This window comes from Thunnus maccoyii, chromosome 20 (genome assembly GCF_910596095.1).
Source record: "Thunnus maccoyii chromosome 20, fThuMac1.1, whole genome shotgun sequence".
In the NCBI taxonomy this organism is placed as follows: domain Eukaryota; kingdom Metazoa; phylum Chordata; class Actinopteri; order Scombriformes; family Scombridae; genus Thunnus; species Thunnus maccoyii.
This window is the reverse complement of record NC_056552.1, coordinates 23509524-23534929: the sequence shown is the minus strand read 5'-3', so window position 1 is coordinate 23534929 and position 25406 is coordinate 23509524. Positions and strand designations below refer to the sequence as shown.

At 39.1% G+C, this 25406-nt stretch overlaps 1 protein-coding gene and 1 long non-coding RNA gene across 7 annotated transcripts; one reads left to right on the top strand and one right to left on the bottom strand.

Annotated features, from left to right (window-relative positions):
• Positions 1–4098: 4098 nt before the first annotated feature.
• LOC121887583 lies at positions 4099–25100 on the bottom strand. 5 transcript variants are annotated; one of them, XR_006092998.1, is made up of 7 exons: positions 24333–25100; positions 20541–20833; positions 7595–7655; positions 7376–7453; positions 5023–5420; positions 4800–4875; positions 4099–4649 (listed from the first exon to the last, which is right to left on the bottom strand). XR_006092998.1 is itself a non-coding variant. In XM_042398483.1 (5 exons), exons 1-4 carry the CDS (start codon positions 20856–20858, stop codon positions 4811–4813), a joined length of 630 nt encoding a protein of 209 aa, XP_042254417.1. In that variant the 5' UTR covers positions 20859–21317; the 3' UTR covers positions 4099–4649; positions 4800–4810. The 5 variants fall into 5 exon arrangements, 1 of the variants encoding a protein (XP_042254417.1); XR_006092999.1 differs by lacking the exon at positions 7376–7453 and having other exon boundaries at positions 5023–5191; positions 5314–5420; XR_006093000.1 differs by lacking the exon at positions 7376–7453 and having other exon boundaries at positions 5023–5191; positions 5338–5420.
• LOC121887584 lies at positions 8071–20547 on the top strand. Of its 2 annotated transcripts, XR_006093002.1 has the most exons (6): positions 8071–9011; positions 9538–9633; positions 9842–10145; positions 10276–10491; positions 10617–10861; positions 17485–20547. It is a non-coding gene; the product is annotated as an uncharacterized LOC121887584 (long non-coding RNA). The 2 variants fall into 2 exon arrangements; XR_006093001.1 differs by having other exon boundaries at positions 9538–10145.
• Positions 25101–25406: the final 306 nt, after the last annotated feature.

The window sequence follows — 25406 nt, the reverse complement described above, 5'->3', positions numbered from 1 at the left end:
GGGTATTGAAAGAAATGCTGGGGGAAAAATATAACCTGCATCCAAGAAATCACTTGTGTTTATTTATTTATTTGGCAGAGATATAGTTACAGTAAATGTACATAACACAAAAATGAGCTTGTTCCCATGATAACTTCTCTTCCTTCTCATAGCTTTTAATCTTTTCCCCACTCCCTCACCATTCTCTATTCTGATTAATTTCACAAGCATCAACCAGCATTTAAAACCGCATGTCTAATTAAGGCATTGTGCCTGTGGAATCTTCTTTTCAGTAATTGCCCCAGTGCTCCCAAGCTTAAGTAGTGTATCTAGGTCAGAGCAGCAGTGAACCCTTGGGTACAGTGTGTTGTATGGTTTCAGGGTGTACGAGTGCCTTTCTGATCATACTATGATTCCCTAGATCCTTCTGCTTCTCTATCTCTGCCTCTCCACACCGTGGTCGGTAAGAACACGTCCTAATGTGCTCTTGTGTTAAATACCATGCCGGGCAATCAACTACAAAGCACTGCGCTGTGCGAGAGATGTGTTAAACAAAACATGGATCATTCCACTCCTCTGGGACATGCTACAGGCTCCTTCTAATATGTGTTTGCACATATTTTGAGAGCTGTAATTAGGAATATTATATGTATGTCAGCTATTAACTGTATGCAATGCAGCATCACACAATTTTATATGGGTATTATGGGTTTGTACTCGTGTCCCCCCTCCTCCCCTGGAACCAGGTGTGAAAAGTGGCAAATTGAAAGGTCCCAGGGAATCATCCAGGCGCCCCATTCAGCTCAGTCAGCTGGGGAATTCACTGTGAGCCAGGATGAAGAACCGCCAGCCTTATTATTATAGCTCAGCCTGCCAAGCCTATACTGTAGCCATAATACCCCCTGCTGCTCCCATACATAGCAAAATGTGATTGACTTTGATCTCCACAGCACCGGCCAAGCTCCTGCCACATGCCTCTGCCCACCCAGTGCTGCATGTGTCAGTCAAAACCAGTTTTGTTTGAGAGAGAACATTGGAGGCTGACTAAGTGAGGAATGGGATTTTGGTGGATCATCCTTTTTACATCTGCTTAGTTTTTTTGCATCAATCTTGGGATAAATTTAAGTTAAATTTTCATCAACAAGTCACTGTTATAATGTAGCTACAAATCTTAAGTCAGTAATTACAATTTTTCTGATTGTCAGATGGTCAAACAGCTGCAGAGAAATGAGAACCCTGTAAAAGCAGTCTTAAATCTGCACTTGTTGGCTACATACATGATGTTGTGCTAAAGGACTAATGCTAAGGCTGCATGTGATGGGCAAAAAGTTAGCATCCTCACCAGTTGATCCATGTAAAAGACATGCACATAAAGAAATAGCATTCTTGAGCTGCAGTGTAGAGGTCCTTTGTCAAAGTGTTATAAGTATGATAAAGAGAAATGTAAGATCAGACTTATTAAGTTCAAACATAACCATGTTTGGCTGCTTAGCTTACATACTTGTACAAACAGTATGTTTCACTCTTAACATTATAAGGGAAAAAAAGGGAGAAAGAATGAGGGCTAATTGACATTTTTGGCAAATGTAACACTGTCTCAGCTAACTTTGGCAGGGGTTGCTGGAGTGTAAAATCCAATAAAGAGCAGGACACAGCTGCTAACATCAACCTGAACTCTAATGGCATCCAAAGAGTAAATACAGTGGATGTGGTATTCATGAGCTGGGCTTTTATTTTAACATTACCTGTAATACATTCCTTACACTTTTACTCTTTAAATGCTCTTACTCTTACTACAGCCTTCATTACAACGCTTCAACATGTGAAGAAATCCATAGTGTCATAGGCCTGCTGTGCCTAGTTACAGTTGCTAAGCTATAATTGGACAATCACTGTTCAGGGGAGGGGTTTAATGAAAGGTCAATTCCCAGCTGAATACATTATGAGTCTGCAGTCTCTGTTTGTGGAAGTAAACAACTCAATGATTGACATGAGACCACTGTATTGTATAGGATCAACATGCCCACTGTGTCTAAACACCATTCTTGTCCCAACACGGTCACTGAGCTTTCACCTTCTTGTCAACAAAGCTTGATTGCTTCCTTGCTGTTGTCTAGACCAGATAATCTTGGCTCAGCCATCCCTTGCCACTCCCACCAATCTGATGGAAAATCTGCTCATGCTGGGCTCTTTATATTTTTCATTTCTCATCAAATTGATCCTTTTTCAGTTTGTGAGAAACTGGTTTTTTCAATTATGGTGGCACAAGGACGAGAAAAGATTACATCACAGTCATTATCCATTTATGTACAATTATTTAGTACTAAATTGTTTTTTTTAAGAAGATACTTGTAGATAAGACTTTATTCATCCCCAAAGGGAAATTCAGATGTTACAGTGACGGAGATGCAGGCTGCGAGTTCTCCCTGAGCAATGAAGGATTATTGTTGATATAATAGATGACCCTCAGTTTTACTTCCAAATTCAAGGAAATTCTGGTAATTTTTAGTATTACTCTTTTAATTGTGGCTGTTATTAAGACTACTGGTCATGCAAACTTTGGACTAGCCACCTCTGTTGTAGCAATTCAGGAGGCTGATTGGACCAAATATTTGGCTCTCTAAATGGTAAGCAATAATGACTACAATCCCTTAAAGCAATTAAAGCCTTTCAGGACATTTTGGTTATATTAGTTTACTTGTACTGAAATGGAATCATGCTATATATGAAACAATAAATGATACATTTTTGTTATTACTGCTTTGTTGACTGGCAGTTTGCCCTGGATATAGATCACTATGCAGTTAGCTACAGTCTGCAGTCTACAGTCAATCATCGGCAGCAGTTCAAACTGTTGCTGATGGTTTCAAATCAAGCTCCCAAATTATTAATAGAGGTGTTCCTCAAGGATTAATATTAGCCCCCCTGATATTTACTCTATGCATAAATATCATTTATTTTTCAACTCAGCACTGTAATGTCCATTTTTATGCAGATGATACAATCTTGTATGCCATCCGCCCTACCGCAGACCAGGCCTTCTCCAGGTTACAGTCTGCTTTTGATGACCTCCAGACCTCTGTTTGATTTAAAGCTTGTTCTAAACTCAAAAAAGACTAAATGTGTGCATTTCACAAAAGCACAGACCGTTGATGTCCCCACACCTATCCATGCTCTAAATGAAGAACTAACTGACATACAGCACTATAAATACTTGGAGTTGGTTGACTGGTCAGACAGCAGATTGTCCTATAACACTCATGTTGTCCTACAAATCAAATTTATTCTTGTACTGGAACAGAGCTTGTTTCTCTTTTCAAACACATTATACACTCTACCATACTGCCCATATTGTATTATGGAGATATCTTGTATGCTCATGCTGCTGCCACCACCCTTAAACCCCTGGATGCTATCTATCTCAGTGCCATTTGATTCATTTTAGCAGACAGCTATCGTACCCACCACTGTGACTTATATGAAAAGGTTGGATGGTTATCACTGACACCTAGAAGGCACCAGCAAACCTATGTCTTCATTTATTAGGCCCTGCCATCTAAGTTGCCAAGTTATTTAACATCCTAATTGAGCTCAGAGTTAATAACCATGACACCAGATCACAGGGCAGGTTGGCTTTAAAAGTTCCTCATACAAACTCTGAACTGGGGAAGACTGGTGTTCGGCACTATGCACCTTACTACTGGAACTGCAGCCTGTCTGATCATCTGCACCCTTAGAAATAGAAGAGCCTCAAGGAACCTTTTGGGGTTCCTCACCATTGCCACTTGGGGAGCTTTTTCAGTTCAAAAAGGTTCCTGGACAAAGCCTTCAGAAAGATTCTTCACAGATTTTGAACTCATAAAAATTATTATCATTATTATTATTATTATTATTATTATTATTATTATTATTATTATTATTATTACTATTAATATTGCTCAAATATTTTCTCACAGACATTTTATATAACCAGAATATAGTGAGTGATGACACATACAGTTCTTTGTTGAAACAAATTTATCTATACAATATTACCGATGCAATTCACAAGTTACTGAATATGATATATATAATAACAAAGCAACATTCATAAAACATGTAATAATAATATTAGAAGTAGTAGTTGTTGCAGTAGTAGTAATATACACATAATTTAAGTAAATATATAATTCACAAAAATACATGTCTTAAATATTACATGACACAATATAACATGCTGATTAATATATTTTTCCTTTCTTTTTCTTTTTTTTCTTTTACAATTGGTTTCTCCTCCACAATGCTTAAACTTCAGTTCAATAAAGACTGTATAGATCAATGCAAATACAAGACTGGATGTCATTTGATGCTTAAACTAAAGACAATAACATGGAAGTATGTTTGTGTGTGAGAGATGGGGTTCAGGGAGGATACACAGGAGACTGCTTAAGAAAACAAGTAGTTAGCCATCTTGATGACAATGGACGAGATCTTTCCTTGAGGTGCATTTGACATGAGGTACTTTTCAATGAAAGTAAGAGTGTTTTTGACCCTCTTGTAGTTCTGGATGTTGAAAACCAAATAAATAGATATCAAGGTCCACAGCCCGATTATGATGTCATCAACCTGATGGTTGAGGACGTCTGTGTAGTTCAAATGCACCACAAAACTAGCCTCCAAAAAGGGGTTTCCTGTAATTATGAGGACAGGTGTTGGGACCCTTGGTTTCTAGTGCAGAAACAAAAACAACATTCTAAATGTTATATGCATTGCTGAGAATTAACTGGAAAGTGTTCTGACCAACTGACAATAACCATGTGTCATTGTAACTATAGGCATACCTTCTTGTTGATCATGTAGAGGGCGCTGGGGTTCTCTTTGAATAAATGTGGAACATAGCCAGGATCACTTGCAGACCTTGTGTTGGAAAGATAAATAAAAAACATAAAAATGACATGCCAACAAAGACAACCCCAGATTTACATATATCAAAACACAATTACAGAGATTGGAGCCAGAAATTGTCCATGTAAATGCTTCTATTATTATTGATAGATATATTACCTCTGTGTGACTCCTCTGCACATCCATTCTTCTTCATACATGAGAGGGGGTCTAGTCCAGTTGTTTGCTGCTGACATACTTCTGTGACTTTCTTCGCCACTTTGCCCATTCCCATCATGATGCTGTGATCGATGTCAACATCAAGCTCATCTTGCAATTCTGTGAGGAGCTGTGAATAACACACACCCAAACAAACACACACACATTTAGAGCTGAGTGAATGAAAAGGGAATAATGTGACTTATTATTGCTGGAAAATTGGAGTGCAGGATACTCCTCAAGTGCAACTACAGATTGGAGTGTTTCTTAAGGTACTCAGCCCGCATCTTGTCCTGGTGACACTTGAGACTTTTTGCACCCCCTCCATGACTCCCAGTCTCCTCTCCAGTCTGTCCAGTCTGCCAATGCCAAAATCTCAAAGTTTATGAAGAACATCAATGGAAATGTAATGTCTAAGTTATAGAAAGATTAAGGTTAAAGGATTCATAATGGTCCATGACAGTCAAAAAACATTAGTGAATATGAACAGCACTCAAACTTGTGATGTCATCAGGTATAAAGTCTGGAGCTGCTCCATAGACAATGAATTGGGAAATATGATAAAGATGACACTGAGAGAACCTAAGGGAATAATCTGTGAATACAGGTACATTTTCTGTTTCAGGACTGAAAACACTACTATAGAATGAAGGAATCATTTGGATTTGGATTTTTCAATTATGTGGGTCCATAAAATCAGTATCCCATTCATTCACCCTCCCAGACAGCTGACCACCACTCTTCTGTGTCCTCTCTGGAATGGGTTGGGGCTTGGATCTTTTATCATACCACCCATACGAGAAGTTGTCAATTTCATAGTTCAACTGACCAATGATAAGCATCTTCTCTTTTATCATCTCATTCAAGATGTTCTTGAGAACAGAAGGGATAACACCCTCTAGAACATCATGCATTACGTCAGGTGGGTGATGTGTGCGATTACAGCTTGGGCATAGTTTAGACTAGAGAGACAGCATGGTTGAATCACACCATACACTGAAACATTCTCTGCATCTTCTTCCACAGCCCTGAGATGTAAGGAGCAGTTGTTCCTGTTCCTCATCACATGCTCTTCTTCCCTGAACTTAGAGTGCACTTCCTCTCTTGTTGCCATGCAAAACCAGCACATACACCCCTGACTTAAGTTCCTCAAAATGCCTGCAAGTGCGTGAACTGACAGGTTGTCGGCTGAAATATTGCCAATAGTTCCAAAAAATTGCTTCGACTCTCCATTACATTCTAACAGCACTTCTTCTGTCTCAAGGTGCCTGACATCTTCCATGAGAGACCTGAACACATCATCAGCATCTGTATGGATGAATTTTTGTTTGACAAAGATAGACAGGTAGATGTGCTCGACTTTTGATGTGTAGCAACGGTGAAGATTTCCTAATTAGAAATAAACAGCAGTAAGCTTGTGCTTTCCTCTGTTGGCTCCAAGGGGATTGACAATCTCAATTCATCAACACTGAAGTGTAGCCGGATGTTGTTGTGATTACAAAGGAGCGGGTGAGTCTTATACTGCTCCCCATCAGTATAGTCCTCCAGGATGTCCTCATTTTTCTCTGCAGGCTGAGAGTTGAGCATTGCCCAGATATCTTCATTTTTGGCCAATTTCTGCAGTAGGGCCATGAGGGGGATATAATGGAGGTAGGCTTAAGGAATTTGGCCATTCATCTCCAAATGCAGTGGTGATATGTAACCAAGCTCTTCTGTCCACTACTGCTGCAGCATCCACTCATTGCTGATCTCTTTAATGCACTGCTCAAAGATTTGAGACAGAGTTCACCAAGGTCATCATCTTCATCTATGTTGATCTGCAGGTTTTACTCTAGATGGAATTTCAATGCCTCTGAAAAATGGCTGGTGTGTTCTTGAAGAATTACTTTCAAGTATTCTACAATATCAGTGTGGACAACAGCTGAAATGCAGTGTTTTTCTCTCACTTTGAGAATAAACAGAGGTTCCTTTTAAGGTCTTTGACAAGGTGTTCTGTTCGATATTCTCTGGTGTGCACCAGGACATTATCGTTTTCGTATAATTTTCGGGACATTTTCGTAGTATTCGATTTGTTCCAATTGGCCTCCATTTTCATTACAGACTATTAAAGATCTTTATGCTTTCTGGAAACATGTGATCTTTTTGAACTGAAGCACTTGTTCACCTGTACACATCCATTCAGGCCACATGTACTGTAAATGAAAATGTGGCATCATTCTCGTGGTAGAGTCCAATGTAGCAAATTTGTTTAATCAAAGAATGTGTGCTGATTGCACGGAGGGCAACTGTAGACAACAGCCACTTTGTTTCCCACCTTGGAATCTCTCCATGTATTGGTTGAGGTTGTTGGATGCCAGCCAATGACACACTTCTTCTATTGACCACACTGACACTGTTCATTATATAATTAAAAAAATGCAATTATTCATTTTATCATTATTTATCATTGGTTAATTGACCTATTTATAGATTCATACAATGATTGATTTGAATTCCAGGTGTTGAACTACAGCTATCACGGCATGGAACTCACAAAAGATGGAAAAATGGATGCCTGCCTGCAGTTCCTGCTGGTCCACTGAGTGCTCAGCTAACTACATGGGAAATATTGTGCAAACAAACAACACATAAAGAAATACAATAATGTTAAAAGATGTACGTGTAACAAAGACAATATTGCCAAAGCATCAAGTAATAATGACACTAAAAAGAAAAATGTACAATTCATAAAATCAAAAGAATAGCAGAAAACAATGGACACTTGCTCTGTGTGTGTGTTTGTGAAAGACTGGGGAAGAGTGTGTTGAAGTTGTTAGCGTGTGTGTGTGTGTGTATGTGTATCAATACATGGACAGCGGAGGGTCTGGGTGGTTGTGTTGCTCCTACATTAGATCCTCCATCACCCAGCTAGTATCAGTATCAGTGGTTGCAAGGAATTATTCAAAATTATCAAATAAATAAAATCTTTACAGGATTATATTAACAAAGTTATGTATAGCAACATCTCATATATAACCAGGTTACGATCGCAAAATGTAATCATTAACTTATTTGCAAATCAAATGTACATATATTAGTCAGGTTTTAATAAACCAGATAAATTATAGGCCTACCAACCACGTTGACTGACATATACAAAAAATAAATAAATAATTAAAAATTGAACAGTTAAAGGAAGTCAATAAAGAGTTTTGTTTCTCAGGTTCCACTGGCTGTCCTCAGGTTATGGCTTGAGGTGATAAATTATGCTGCAGTCATCTCACATTTGCGCATTTCCCCAAGTAAATATGGGAGTTTCTCTATGTCTGTTATGTATTCAAATTCAGGGTGTATTTTTATTATATTGGGAAAATGTTCATTTCTCAGAGCCTGGTATTTGGGGCATGAGGTGAGGAAGTATAGTTCTGACTCTACCGCTTGTCTGTTACACTGGGAGCAGAGTCTCTCCTCCTCTGGCAGCCAGCTCCGTCTATGCCCTTCTCTATAGCTACGCTGTGCTCACTGAGTCTGTATTTAGTCAAGGCTTTTCTTAATTTATGATTTTTTAATGTGGTCCGATAATTTGCTAATGTGAGGTCTCATTTTAGGGTCAGATAACATTTTAATTTACTCTGTTTTAGTTGTTTCCTTCCAATATGTGATATAGTTTCTTTTTGTTGGTTGATAATTTAGTTTGGGCTGATTGGGTTGGTGATGTGGTCTGGTCTGTGTCTGGGGCATGTTAAGCTGTCTGGACCGAGCCTCAGGACCAGCTAGCTGAGGGGACTCTTTTCCTGCTTTAGCTCTTGGCAGGTTTGGACTGTGTGATGGTGATGATGTGTGATTAACACCAACATTGTTATGTTTCTTTTGTTGACAGTTTCAGCTAAGGGCAAATACAAAGACAGGAGAGTTCATTACTTACTCCACTGTGGCATGGATCCAAAAGCTTGGGCAAAAAGATACATGCAGTAAGTGTAATAAGTGTCCAATGGAGTATAATCTGAAACTGCATATGTGTAATTTCAGTGGTGGAAACTCAAACAATGGCATGACAAGAATGTCATAACACACAGATTTTCATTGTGGTGTGCAGGTGTACTGTTTGATTTTATACATGTAATGTAGATACCGTACAACAATCTGTCAAGGAATATGTATATTTATTCACCAACTCAAATATGTAAGCTGATGGTCATTAAATTAAAATTTAATTAAAATTTAATGTCAAGGAGAACTACAGAACGTACTCAACATTGTAGTGGAGGCTACAACAGTACAGTTGTGGCCTCCATTACAATGTTGAGTACGTTCAGTAGTTCTCCTTGACATTAAAATTTAATTTAATGACATTACATTTCTTGGTACTCTTAATACCACAGTCTAGTCTGGCACATCCAGAAATACTGAAAGCTAATGGTTTTGTTTTGAATAGAATTTCTGTCTGGTAAACAGACTATCCACACTATAGCTACATGTGTTCTGTTGCATTTGCAGCAGAAAGCCTGCACAATGATCTATGAGTGGAACAAAGGAATTTGCAATCACTTCTGGTACTGCTGCAAGATGGCTGATGACTATGACGCATTTTTTGTAAGTATTTTGTAACCGCTGTAAATGTGTACTGTAAATGTCAACAATAATATTTACAGATTTTAGTGCATATTGTAACTACTGTCCAAACTATGTGCTGTAACCAACATTGTTTTTAAGGTGCATTGCCTGTACAGACAAAGCAGACACCATAAGTTACTGTCATTTTTAAAAAGTGACTGCTCAATTACCATTATTTCCGTTATAGTGATGTATGTGGCCGATGAAGCTCATTCACCATTCAAAAATGGTTCTCTGGAAATGGGTAATATCCTTTATTGTGCTTTTTGTGATATTGCCTGTGTTGTGTGTTATCCTGAATTTTGGTTACTGTTTATCCTGCAGGATATTTGGACTGAAGTCTTGCACCATGTGGTGGTAGAACACAGCCCCTTGACAGTCAACAGAGACAAGCCCTGGATGCAGAAGTACTCCGTAGCTCATCTGAAACTGGCAGAAGTTCTCCCGAATGAACACTGGCTCAAGTCTGTCCACATGTACTTGACCTTCAGGTCAGTCTGTCTGTGTGGGTGCTATTATTTTGGTATCTACTGGTATATAATAACTTTAGCTACTGACTACATGGACACTGTAGTACCATGAAAAGAAATGGGTAAAAATATTTGACCGCCTGCATTTCAGAGTTACAGTTCAACTGCAGAGCAGGAGTCTATTCACAATTATATTCTGACGTATGCTGGCAAGCACTTTGGATTCTCCCCTTGTGTATGGAGCTTGGGTCCTGCTGGCTGCCCTGGACTACAACCACCGTCTTGGCAGATTACCCAAGTGAATGGATCATTTGAGTGAGTCCAAGATGAAGCCATCTTGTGCTTTAGACATGTAGTCAACATTCAGGTAGGAATTTAATAAGTCTGATCAATAATTAATAATAATTATTCATATTGTTTATCAAAACTAGAAAAATGTTTCTTAAGTTCAAATGCTTAAGCTAAATGTAAGGACCCTTACCATCCAATAAGGTACTGCAAGCTTTACAACATGAAATCAAGGAAGTGGACACTGCAGACATTGAAGGCAGTGAAGAACTACAGCTACATTCCAGCACTTCAAAGAGCTGTCCTGCAGAAAAGGCTGTCGTCCAGTGCAGGTATGCCATCAGTGAGGTAAAGGAGACCTGATGAACCCAGACTTCAAGCAGTTCTGTGTGGTATTCCAGCACTACCCACGGAAGAGTTGTTGCAGACATAAGCCATCAGAGAAATAGGTGAGTCATACAACCTACTTTAGGTAAAACTGAAGTGAAATGTGTAGTGGAATATTGCTGTTGGAATATTACTTGAAACTGGGAAAAATGACCTTTGACATGGAAAAGTGCAATGGAATTGTAATTCAAGTCAGAATTCCAAGTCGGAAACTCGGGCAAGATCTATTTAGCCCAGGTTCACTGACAGAAACACACCTGACATCACAGCAATATGGCAGCGCAGACAGTGAACCGTAAAGCAGAATTACCTTTTCATCAATTTTTACTTTATGTAGTGTTTGTGTTGTGGAATGTGCTGTAACAACTTTGTAGTTGCCATTTCCATTCAGTTGGTTTGTGTCTCTTTTAAAGTGTGCTAATCTGAAGGTCCTCAGTAGATGCTTGTGAAGTTCAGAGACTTGCCATACAAATATCATTGCTGTGGGCGTCCGTGTTTTCCCGAGCAGATACGCTGGATAAACTTATTGCCAAAGATAAATGACATTATTGAATAATTAGGTTTTACAAAAGTAAAAAAGATAATTAAAAACATGTACAACAATTTATTTAAGTCAAAGTAATTTGCTTTGCTGTCTATTTGGTTTGACAGACCTCTCCATTCATACCTTGTGTATGCTTGTCCAACAGAAGTCATTTGTCAGTGACCCTTGGCTTATTACATAACTCTTGTCAATCACAGCTGTGTGTCCCAGACTGACACATTAACTCTTAATCCCTCTCACTTGATCTGCTTTTCTCTTTTCACCAAAACACTTATCAGGAACCTGTCCTGCCAGGATAGATCCCAGGCCATTTTTGCTCTGTGCTGCACGCCTGATATGCAGCAGCGCTTCATTAACCCAGGAGATTTCAGACCTGATACTAACTTTCAGCCTCTCTGACGGATGAGTCACAGAGCCAGTGCTGGACACAGTGTCAGCCTAGTTATGTAGTGTCAAAATTAAGATCAACTGATGTGGGTTTTTGAGGTCAGATAAGAGTCTTCACATTTCATCATTTTCAAGCTATCAGCTGAGAAGACTTCAGTGTTTCCCCAGGCGCTTTTCTTCTTGTTAGAGTTGAGTATAGCTTCAGAATCCAGATGGCTTTGTGAGATGGTCACACTGTGAGAAACATTTCTCTCAGTATTATTAAATGCTCAAACTAATCACAACAAGTATTGAGGCACAGACATAATTTGTTGCTGCTGGAAAGCAATGTTACATAGCCTAGAACATAACAGTTATTTGTTATTTGTTATTTGTTCAATGGTTGATATCTAAGACGGATATTTACTGAGAATTTGTGGCTCTTTTTTGGGCACTAAACAGTCAAATTGATGACCCTCACTTTGCACATCCCAGCAGTTCCTAGAGAGCATCCCATATCGTTTCTCTTCAGCTGAGACACACTATGTTTGTGGACAAGTGTGCCAGTTCTACCTACCTAATTTTCATATGTAATCTAATCACAATGGCTGGGCTTCTTTACATCTATAGTTTTAGTAAATACCACTGTAAACTGAAAAATTGCAGTGATTCAAAATATTTTACAGAAGCCATGAATGGCCGTGCTTGCAATTATTTTTTTTAATGCCGTTATCTCAAGATCACAGGTTAATTAATATGTTATCTTGAGATAACAGAGCTCGTCTTCTTGTGTTAACAGGCCACAAAAGGCCATTTTCTCGAGAAAACGAGATAATGGAATTATGGAGAACTTGAAAATGAGTGTCTGGTTCATTTGATCACATCTGATTTCAGCCTTCAAGATCACTTTCATGTCAGGGGAGGATAACTGGACAGCAAGTCAAAGCATATGTGTAGTTTTGTTTGCTGCAGTTACATCATTAGAGCAGACAATCTTGTTTTATAGTAACTTAGCCAAAGATGAGAGCTTCACATAGCCTACAGACACCTGTTGACTGTGACCCCGGACTTTTATCAACAAATTTATGGCGTAGCTAATTTAGCAGGACGTCATGTGTAATCTGAAAATGGATCACACCCACACCCACTGAAGAGGTGAAAGATTAAGATTGATGATGTAAGTTATGACACCAAATCATTTCAGTACATTAACTTCTGCCAACATGTTAGCTAGCTGACCCTGAAACAGGAGGCTTTGGAAATCTTTAATTTTATAGTTAGTTGTTTTCTGTCAAAGCGTCCTCCTTCTCCCAACTTGTTGTCATTACAACATGGGCCTGTGCACAAGCTGCGGAGAAGTAGATTGATATGTAACCTAACAGGCAAAAATGAGTGGAATTTACTGACTGGCAGCAACTAACATTAGTTTGCTAATGTGTTTTCCACACAGTGTATATGTTTGGACAAGTTCTGGTTTGGTAACAGTAGTCTTGCCCTTGCAACAGCTCAGCCTCCTCTTAAATGCCACAGCTGTCGGTCTGCCGTTCACTCTAAGGGCAGCCTCTTTTTGTGTTTCATATTTGTGTTGTATTGGTGTTCACCAAGAAACACTGATGCTACCATTCGGTTTAAATTCATAACAAAATATATCTGATTCTTTTCACGAACTTTTTCCTGGCTGCTGGCTCATTTTGGTCAGTATGTCACAGCTGGTGCAAGCAGGGTAACAGGAATACAGGGGGAGGACCCAAACGCAGACGTCTTACAGGATGGTGAGGCAGGCAAGGGTCAAAACCAGAGAAGACAGTCCAAACAGGCAAACAAATCCAACAAGGAACAGGCAAGAATCAGAAGTCCAATAGACGGCAAGGTCCAAACAGACTGGTAACAGGTCTCAGGTACAACAGACACAGATACAGAGGCTAGAGAGCAAGATACAAAGCACATGACAACTAAACAACGTGGCAAAGAACAAAAGAAATGGGTTGATACAAGTAGTGAGTGTATGATGAGAGAATGAGTTGCAGGTGAGGAGTGGGCGGAGTAGGCCAGGTAACTGCAGGACTGATGAAAAGTGGGAATAGGTGTGCAGATGGGGAAAGGAGGGAAAGTCCGAGGGCATCTGGTGGACAGTTTGAGGATGGCAGGTCTGTGGAGTCAGAGAAAAGTGCATAGCCTGGGAGAAGTGAGCAGAGGGTACATCCATAGGGTGCATCCCAAGTCTCTTAAATTGCATCCACGTTTCCCTCACTTGTGTCTTTTCCTTGCGTCTTAGTCCCTCCTACCGGATGGATGCAAGGAGAGACGCAAGGAAACCAAGCGAGGAGAGAGAAAACGAGGAAATTTGTTTTAAGAGACATGAGACATCCTCTCCTCTGAAGCGTCATGTGAAGCAACGTCCGTTTCTGATGACGGCAACAGCTGATCACAGCTGGATCAGCTGTCAGTCGGCTTTAACAGCTGTAGAAACTTCTGATGGAGTTTGTGTCTGTACACATGTGCACTGTGCTGATACTAATAAAGGTGCACAGTTATCACCGCTAGAGCAGCTGTTTCCTTTCTGCAGCCTGTTACCTGTTTAACAAACACCTAAATAAAAACCTGCATTCTGCATTTATACTGTGCCCTGCTCAGAGGCACATGAACCATTTCTACTCGCAGAATGCATTTATACTATTTATTGATTATTTGCATCTGTATTTTTTGATAATCCTGATAGTGAATTCATCATTCAATAATCCAGAATATGATCATTTCTCCTGAACACTGGAAAATATGTATTTGGCTAAATGTTTCAGGGCAAATGGAAATTATGTAACTCATATCAAACCCGACGCTCAGGAATTTTCAGCCTCACATATGACTGAATGGAAATGACGATAAATGATGTAAAATATAAATGTGTTTAACTGTTATTATGGATAAAATTAAAGTCAGGAAGAGTCTATCTGTCAGCAAGAAACAGTTTAATGGAGGAAATAACATCATGAAAAAAAATCTTTCTAATAAATGAAGAAAGTCGTTTATGGTCCTTTTGTTGATCAGACCGACAATTAACAGATTTTTAACTATATGATGAATCAGAAAACAAATAAAGCATAAAACTTGGGAGTGATACATTTAAATTTAATCTGTAATCTGTCTCCACTTCGCTATGAAACTGCAGTGATGTTGTGATGTATCAGATCAGTCTGATCAGCTGCAGCATCCAATCAATAACTGATATCCAATAAGGGGGCGTGTCGGCCGGTAAAAGACTTTGGTGAAGGCTGCTCTTGTGTTTCCTCACTCCTCGCTCCTCAGAGATCCCTCCGCGCTCCTCGGAGCAGAATAAGAGACTTGGGACACCTGTCAAAATGGCGCATCAGGAACAACTTCCGGTTCAGGCGAGGAGCAAGGAGCGAGAAGACATAAATTAAAAGACTTGAGATGTACCCCTAGTCTCTTATTTGATATTTCCTAGCTCCTCCATCCTCGCTTGACCCGGAAGTTGTCCTGATCCGCCACTTTGAAGGCCATCCCAAGTCTCTTATTTCTGCTCTGAGGATTGAGGAGCGAGGAGCGATCTCTGAGGAGCTATGAGCGAGGATACACAAGAGCAGGCTTCACGGAAGTCTTTTACCGGCCGACACGCCTCCTTATTGGATATCAGTTATTGATTGGATGCTGCAGCTGATCAGACTGATCTGATACATCACAACATCACTGCAGTTTCATACCAGAGTGAAGTCAGATAACAGATTAAACTCAAATTTATCACTCCCAAGCTTCATATTTTATTTGTTTTCTGATTCATCAACTAGTTAAAACTCTGTTAATTCAGTCAGTCTGATCAACAAAAGAACCATAAACAACTTCAACTTCATTTATTAGAAAAATTTTTCTTTTCATGATCTGTTATTTCCCCCGTTAACTGTTATTATGGATAAAATTAAAGTCAAGAAGAGTCTGTCTGACAGCAAGAAACACAGAAACACATTTATATTTTACATCATTTATCATCATTTCCATTCAGTCACATGAGACTGAAAATTCCTGAGCTTTGGGTTTGATTTGTGTTACATAATTTCCATTTTCCCTGAAAAATTTAGCCTAATAAATAATTTTAAAAGACACTCTGATCATATTCTGAGTTATTAAATAATGAATTCACAATCAGAATATCAATATATACAAGACTCAAACAATTAATAAATGATATAAACACACTCTGCCAGTAGAAATGTTCCTGTGCCTCTGAGCAGGACACAGCACACAGTATAAATACTGAATGCAGGTTTTTATTCATGTGCAGGTGTTTGTTGAACAGGTAAGATGCTGCAGAGAGAAAACAGCTGCTCTGGCAGTGATAACTGTGCACCTTTATCAGTATTATCACGGTGCACGTGTGCAGACACAAACTCCATCAAAAGTCGCTACAGCTGTTAAAGCCAACTGACAGCTGATCCAGCTGTGATCAGCTGCTGCCGTCATCAGAAACAGACATTGCTTCACGTGATGCTTCAGAGGAAAGGACGTCTCATTTCTCTAAAAACACATTTCCTCGTTTCTTCTCCTCACTTGGTTTCCTTGTGTCTCTCCATGTATCCACAGTGGGAAGAACTAAGACGCAAGGAAAAGACGCAAGTGAGGGAAATGTGGATGCAATTTAAGACACTTGGGATGCACCCTGAGACAGAACAATGCAGAGGACTGGGGATGAGAGAGCACGGCTGCAGAGAGGGATGAGGAGAAGATTGTGACACAGTATGAAAATGAATACTAACTGGCACATTGCATATCATTCCTCCATGCACTGTCCATTATGTTGAACCAATGCTACAATAGTGCACTCATAATAGTTATCACAAAATTGCTGTCACAAAAGAGCACTCAAGGAAGAAGTTTCAAGAGATATGCACTCAGCGGTGGCACATCTCACTAACTACACTGTGCTATAGCCTGATCAACAAGGACCAGTTTCTCTCAGCCTTGAGAGAAAGGGGTGTTCCTGAGGAGAACTACACTGCACACACAAGACATAAAGCTAATAGCTTTTAGGCTAATGGTAATAGGAAAGGTAGGACATACCCTTGCTGTTAAAAAACGTAACAAACAAACAAAAAAAAAAAAAAACTCCAGCTTAGACCAGGTTGAGAGGTTTTATGATCTTAGTTGGTTTCAAGCTGGTTGAACTGGTGGGCCAACTGGTGTCCAGCTTAAACCAGCTAATAATAGTCATTCTGAAGGTTTGATGATGACCATCTTAAGGCAGGAAATTTGTCACCCTTGGGGTGGCTTTGTGTAGCTGACAAATGAAACACAGCTGGTTGAAAGTTAGATCCAGCTGACCAACCAGGTTAACCTGCTTAAACCAGTTAAGACCATCAACTCTCTTAAAGCACTATGCTGGCGTAATCTTGACATTTCACCATTATTTTAGACGGTTCCTATTTTTAGCAAAATTTATGAGCATAGTCGTGCACAATTAAGGCTTCTGGAGAAAATTAACTTATTTCCATGTCCAATTAATGTTGTTATTCATAACCTCGACACATTTTCTCAGGTAAATATTGCAATGTTTTAATGAATATGGTGAAAATATAAGCATGTATGAGACTGAATAAATAAAACAATTCAGGAAAATTGTCTAGACGTGGCAGATGTTGTGAATGAGTAATAACGTGTTGTTACACCGGTAGGAACCCTTTTGGAACTCTCTTTTCTGAGAGTGTAGTGACCAATGACATTATGATCATTATCATTAATGACATTATATTTGCCTTTGTGTTTTAGGTTGATCAAGATGTTGTAAGGCTCCTTGGAGAAGAGAAACTCTCAATTTATATTCCTTGACATGGAGACTGCACCTTTGCCAAGAACTGGAGGGACTTATCCTCAAATGAAATGGAGGATACAGAGCAAAGAAAAAACAAGTTAATAAATCGCCTAAGACAGAAGATGAAACTTCCATTCACAGCCTCAGCCACAGCAACCAGCAACAGCCACTCTAAAATTGAACTTGGCTGGATGAACTACCAAGACTATGTACAAACAATAAGACGGCCTATAGAAGGTGGAACAAAAGAGATAATTGTAAGGTAAAATGACATGGTAGCTTGAAAAAGGGAACAACTTTTTTCCCCCCACAGGAGATCAAAGAAAGGCAAATTATAGGACTTTGAGTTCATGCTTTGTGTTCTGGGTTCTGAGGATCCCCTTGAGGCCAATGTCACAATTGGAACTTTGTACGCGCAAACTAATCACAAGATCAAGAGATTGTAGTGATTTTGAGCTTAATGATGCAACAGATAAGCTCCTTTCACCTGACATATTCAACACACCTGAGTCAGCTACACATGCATCCTCATCCTCATCCAGCCTACATTCACCCAGCTCATCACTGGTCTCCTCCAGTCCTGTCAAAAGATCTTAGTCCAGCACTAGGTCTTTCACTTGGAGCAGCCCCACGACTACCTCAACACTCCAAGCTATTCTTGCTTCTCAAACATCAAGACAGCCTCAGTCAATAAATCTGTCCTTTGATGATGAAGTTGTCATATTTGGATATGACAAACATTCCTTTTTGATGATCTTGCTGACACACTGATTTACTCATCTCTACAAGTCAATGCTGATCCGCCAACAACGGTTGTGGTGACTACAGTGAATCCAGATTCACCCAAGCCAGTGACCGGTAACAGCCAACTGTCAGGCAGGGCAAACACAGAATTTGAAAATCAAACAGAGGCAGCAGTGGTAGCTGAGATGGAAGAACATCTTATTCCCATAATGGATTCTGACCATATTCCACCAGCACAATGGCAAGTGATTTCTTTGGAAATCCAGAGAATATAGTTGAGAAGCAAATCATTGTGATCCACCAAGTACACTGTGTTAATGACATGCTTGAAGCATTTACAGACAAGAACATACTGGATGCTAATATTTCATTCAAATTTCTGGAATATGTTTTATGCAACGAAGACCTGTGGAACAACCTACAAGATCCCCAGTTTGCACCACACATTCCAAGAGAGAAAGTGGCTCATATCTTGGCCTTTGGATGGCAGCAATTTCAGTACTTCCCAGTCCAGCTTGCCCCTCCATTCCTCACAGAGGCTCTATCACTCTGCTGTTCAGACAGCAGTCTAATGGAGGCTTTCTTCAACTACATCAGCGCAACTGAGAAGGATGTGCTTACCGAGGCAGTTAACAACTTCAAAGGGGCTGATATAGAAGAACTCGTCAGCATACTCAGCAGTCACAACTGCACTGTGCTCCCAACTGAAGAAAATCTGTCAAAACTGGTGGAGGAAATAGCCCACAAAGAGATGGTGCAAGAACCAGCATTTATTTATTTATTTTAAGTGTTGGAAGCCAATTCTTAGGTCTATTGGGGAATCCATGAGTGGCAACGGACTGAACGAGATTCTGGATGATCTGAAACCCAAGGCAAGAAACATTACCAAAATGCATTCACTTCCCAGGATCTATGTCAAATGTCAGACAATTACCTCCAATCAACTCTTGAGATTTGTAAGAGAAAGAGATGAGAAGGAGCTTGGCCTGCTCCTCAGGTACTGTACAGGGTCTAACTTGTTCTTATCTAACACCATTAAAATCACATTCACAGACCTCTCTGAGTTCACAAGACAGCCTTTGGCTCACACCTCTACTTATTCTTTGGAACTGGCGTGTAACTAAAACAGCTATGTAGAATTTAGATCAGAATTTGAGGAGTGGAGTGTGGGTGATGGATATGTCCTAAAATGGATTTGTTTGCTTGAACAGCAAATGAAAAATCATCTTATTTTATTCTGTTATCCAGTTTGTGTAATCCAGTGGATGATGTTAAATATTTGAGGACACATGCACCATAGTGGGAGATGATCTTTTGTCAATGTTTTGAAATTCAAATTAACAACTTAAGGTACTGTGTAAAAAAGTCACACACAAAAAGTCGCATTTTGTTCTTACAAGAGATAGAAGTGAAACACTCTGTATTCTTGGCAAACTTGTGCGTAAAAACTGGCTAACTATTTGTGTGTGGTTGCTGTTTTCATTGTTTAAATTCTAGTATTAGGAATTTCTAATCTTCAAGATCTTCAAGTTAAGGCTGATTTAAGGTAGGTCACTACACTTGATAAGTGTCACTTGACACTTTGCTTTCATGTCGCACACCTGGAGAATCTTGTTATGTTGCAGACAGTCATATTTTGTTGCGCAATGTGATTGGGTAGCGTTACTAACATCGCCATGGGGATTGTAGTTATCAGTGAACTTCCTTATTGATATTTTGGTCTATAACTTTAGATAACTTGTAACATCCTTTTTTAATTATTTTAATTAGTTTAGCTAGCTTGCCGAAGCATATATTGAAAATGTTGTGCGACTCTGTATGTTCTGTCGAAACATGCAACTTATAAAGTTGAGCAACCTTCGATAAATCAGCCTTTAACATTGCCTGGAGTTCAAAGAGCTCTAGATAACATTTTTTCTTACCACACTTGAAATATATGTATATATACATTTAAATTTTTATGCCAATTTTGAAAAAAATGTATTTGTTTTGCTTAATTTGATTTAGATCACTGAATGATTTCTTTGGCTTTTGAGTTTGTAATGTTTGAAACAGAAAACAAATGAGTTTCAACAATTAAAGGATTTAATTGCAACAATTAAAGGATTTAAGTGCAACAATTAAAGAATTTAAGTGCACATTACACTGAAATCATATATTATCTAAATAAACACTATTTCAACACAGCTTCAACTGATGTAAAGGCCTAGGATATTTGACATGGACATTGCGGTTCTGTTTATGAATCTATATGCTACATAGGACATACCTGATCAGGGTGTGGCAGGAGTGCTCTTATTGAAGGTCTGAGGTCTCTGTTAAATCTTATGGCCACCAGAGCGTTATGACACTGTGCTATATTGTTTTCCTTCATCACCAGCATACAAAACTCATAGAGGTCAAGGTCGCAGGGAATGGCTGTTTTCCACTGACAGACGTTCTCTTGCAGAATGATGTCCACTCTGTCACACCCTACTGAATGATAATCTTGTGCAAGATAGAGCTCAGGCACACTGTACATCAGAAATGGTTTTCCATGATACAAATCATGCCCGTTTCCACCTGTTGAATGCAATGGTTGTCCCATGAGCAAACATGAACATTTCAATGTAGCATTTCAAAACTTATAATAACTTTGAAAATGAGTGTTACTTTACGTGGGCATTTGATCAAAGCTACTGAGTCCCCAAAGGGTCACCATGGGGTTTTTAATACTTTTACCTTCCCCTTATTAATTCCATTTTTTTCTTGTTAATGCAACATGTCATGCTAAATATCATTATTTCTATCATAAATTGCCTGTATAAGGACTACATGCAAAACCAGTACAGAGTATGTCTAAAGAAATTATTACATACATATACCAATAAAGGCAAGCCCAATAACAACTGTTGCAAGCAATCATTTCAACAGCTGAATGATCACAGGGCACCAGGTGAGGTGATGTGAAGATATAAGGAATAGCACATTGAGACGATGTATTGCAATGTGTAGGCTATTAGAAATTATGATTGTTTTGTTGTTGTGTTGTTTTCAGAAACAGAAATTAAAGGAATGAAAACAGAATAGTGACTTAATTTTCATTTCAAAATCCACCAAAGGAAAGGCATTTTTCATTTTCCTGGTCAGAAATGGCAGATACAACATTTATAAAGGAATAGTAATGTATTAACTGTAGCACTCAGGAATATGAAGGTCTACTTGTTCCCACAGGAGGGAGGATTAGTAAAATGGTCTTTGAATATATTTTCTATCAGCAATTAATTGTACTGTTATTACTGAAATAAACACCGTCTCTCTCTTTGCTGCTCTCTACGCCTCTCTAGTGCTGAAGGAAGCACAGCAGTGGCTACTTCCCCCCAAAAGGACATTTTTCACATGCTATTCTTATTATTCATATTCTTAATAATAATAATAATAATGATGCATAAAAGCTAAATCATGTGGGGGAGACCAGGGACAGTTGTAACACTTTTTGTGATTTTCCCGATAAATCAAGAACTATTTACACTGGAATAGTCCATTCCATCCACTCCACTGTTACAACTGTCCCAGTGTACAGGGACAGTTGTAACATGTCTAAAATATACATAATTAATCAATCAAATACTCAAAATGAAAAAGATTATTTATCATTCACGTTACTGTGGCTATTCATTAATTTTTGAAATAATTCATACATTTTTTCACAGTACATGACAAAAAAGATTGGAAGCCATCAAATTTTAATGCAAGAAAGTTATTTAATTAGTAGAATGCACATCCTCAAAAAAGTTAATTCATGAAATCAAAATGGATTCGTTTGAGGACAACATTCCCAACAACAGAGAGGGGCAGCACTCGGGAGTCCACATTGATGGAATCACTCCCAGTCACAGTTATGGCAAGTGCAAAAGTCACTTCCATCTGTGCAGTCCTTGTGTGCCCAGGCTTTACAGGACCAGCACTGGAGCCAGACCTCCCTTGACCTAGAGTAGCTCTCCAGGCACACAATGCAGTATTCATCTTAATCAGATTTGTTTCCACTGACTATTAGCATGCAACTGATTATCATTGACTTAGCATGTAATTTAATAACATTTTACATTTGATCTATCTTTCTATCTATCTATCTATCTAATGTAGGCCTTTCGGTTTGTAAAATATAAATAAAACTTGGTTCAGGGATGGTTGTAACAAGGCGTTACAACCGTCTCATTATCACCAGCCATGTTTTCACTTTATGTGAACTAGCTTGACTGCTAGTTTGACACATTAGCCACTTCTGTTTTTAGCTTACAAATCACTGATTCTAATGATACTTGTTCGGATTCCTTGACATTTGATCTCAGGACAGTATCCAAAAAATTCATCTGATGGAAAAGTTCAATTTTTACCTAAAAAAACAACAACAACAAAAACCCAAAACACTTTTACTGGTAACTTTCTCTGGGAGTTTCAAATGTGGCTCCTTTTTTGTAAGCAAGAAGACAATCTAACTGAGCATGTGCAAAGTGAGTGATATCACTATAGCTTGTTTCTGATTGGAGGAATTCTAGGTGTTACAGCTGTCCGATGTTACAACTCTCCCTGGTCTCCCCTGCTTTATAAATGTTGTATCTCCTGTTTATGATCACCAAAACGAAAAATACCTTCTATTTATGTTTTTCTTTTTTTTCCAAGGTGCCCCCCAACAGGGCAAATTGGCCTGGTGCATCGGGGCAATCGCCGATGCCATATAAGGATAATCCGGCGCCAAGACTCCAAGTAGTCATTATAGTTGGATGTGAAGGGAAAGGAAAACAAGCTGCTGCGTGTGAACAGTCTAATCAGCACCACAGGGGCTTGGACAGCGCCACTTCAGGCTAACCAGGGTTGAAGGCCCCATGGAACAGGAGTCAGAGCGTCTTTAGCTTCTGTACTGTAATGTATTACCCAGTGAAACAGAATATTTGAGCAGTGTACAGTTACAAGAGGGATTTAAATCAAATCCTTTGCATTTGATTGGACCGCTAAAAAGTGGACGGGGCTTAGCGTGATACAGAGCTGCAGAGAGAAACAGAGCTACAGAGGACTGTTGGCTCCAAACACACCCAAATCTGTTGTTAGATCAGGAGGACAAGGAAGGGATGTATGAATTAGACCTCAGCCACATTGTTTTGGAAATGAAAACAAAGTTTTTACAGGTTACAGTGTCAAACATGTAAGGATAAGAAATGATACGAAAGACACGGACATCCCAATAGCCAGTTAGATGGGTGCTGGATCCAAAAATACTTTGTAGAATTGAACAGAGAGATCCGCGCACCAAATAGCTCCAAAGGACTTCTATTTATTGTTGTGACGTTTTGAGCACAAGGCTCTTTCTCAGACGGAGGAAGAAACATGTAGGTTAACTCAGAATACAGTTAGCCCTAGGTAAAAAAATATTAATTATTAATTATAATGAAAACACAATTTTTATGTGGTTGGATTAGTTATGCTGAACAGAATAGCCCTATTCCACAAAGACTGAATCTCTATTATATTGAAGTGGACGAGACTGCACAGGTGCCGGCTTTACAATACACATCATCACGCCATCGAGGAACAACAGTGGCAGGCCCAACATAATCTATGCAGCCTACTGCTGCAGCTCTAGTTTATATGATTGTAGGAGAATGCAAACCTTTTGTGCTTAAAAAGGTTTTTCCATGATCATGTAGGGGCTCAGAAATAGGTTATAAAAGGAAAGTCAAACATTTAATTAGTTTGGGGATCCTGTAATCATTTGCAGCATTTAAATTGATAAGAGAGGTAGGCCTACTGTCTGTTAATCAGGATTTCTTATAATTACTATTACTTTCTGTATGAGAGATTTTACGGTTAGAAATAATCCAATATATAGTCTATACCAGTCACATATATTTTTAAAACAACACAAAACACTAGCCCTGAGACATGGTAAGATAGGTTAGAAAATAAAAACCTGAAGATGTGGAGGACTTACTCAATAATTTTAAGAAAGCAGAATTGAATGAGACCCTTGTCTATAAAATCCCCACCGTAGTCCCCAGTTGCCTGGAACTCCTGGAACACATACCTTCAGTAGTCCATGTTCTGACTCCTGTAGATCCCCACCAGATCCTTTGGTTTGTTGTACTTTCTTAACACGTAACACACAAGATCCATGGACAGCATCAGTGTCATCCTCTCAGAGGAAGTGTTGCAGCCTGATCTAAGTATCTTTGGACATCCCCCAAGTTCAGTGACTGTGCTTATGAAGTAGGCTGTGGTGACTTTGGGGGATACTATTTGAAGAGTTTGCTTGCATCCAGATTATATGACGTGAAAACCTATCTATGCACCCATTTACTCCAATCCAAAAGTGGTGAGCTTATCATAAAAGTCCATATGCCACATATAATTGGGCCCTGGGACACTATAAGATCTTCTCCGAAGTCTTGCGCCTCTTTGTTGCTGTACGCCCTCTGGGTCATGATATGATTGAACCTCGTAAATCAAGTCTTGAGTAAGACGCAAGCCAACTAATCTGCACCTCTCGTGCATCATCAGACCTGGTCCTTTATCTGGTTACGAATGAAGTTAACAGTCTCAGAGGGATCACTGAAGTGCACTCGCCTGTGAGGTTGCAGCCATGAAAGTCTTCTCCTTAAATGATGAGGACTGATTTGAATGTTATCTCTAACAGAGAGACACAGTGCAATTACTGCCTGTGTAAGACCTTGATTGAAGTACAGTCTGATGCGTTGATCAATAATGGTTACTCCTTGATCTGACATTTTTCAGCGTAAATCAATTGTTACAGCTGTCAAGACACTATCTATGCACGCTGGCATGGCACTCCTGATCTCTGATGAACATAAGTAATAAGAGGAAACAACCTTTTGTTTTCTCGTGATAACGGTATTTCGTTATCTTGAGATAACGAAGCTTGTTTCTCGAGAAAAACCACATAAATCAACCCGTTGTCACAAGAAAACAAGCTTGGTTATCTTGCGATAACAAGATAATTAACTTGTGATCTTGAAATAATAGCATTAAAAAAGTAATTGCAAGCACAGCCATTCTCAGATTCCTTAATATTGTGGTGCTGACAGCAATTTATACTTGTTAAATAAATATCCCCCAAAAATTGTATATTCTGATCAACCAG

Bases quoted from the DNA above. Each gene is read 5' to 3' on its own strand.
- LOC121887583 (XM_042398483.1), bottom strand. From the start codon at position 20,858: ATGGGACAACCATTGCATTCAACAGGTGGAAACGGGCATGATTTGTAT. The intron at 5,421-20,540 runs GTATGTCCTATG...TGGCATTGGCAG, and splicing joins TCCTGCCACACCCTGATCAG to ACTGGACAGACTGGAGAGGA. The intron at 4,876-5,022 runs GTAATATATCTA...TTCCAACACAAG, and splicing joins TGCAGAGGAGTCACACAGAG to GTCTGCAAGTGATCCTGGCT.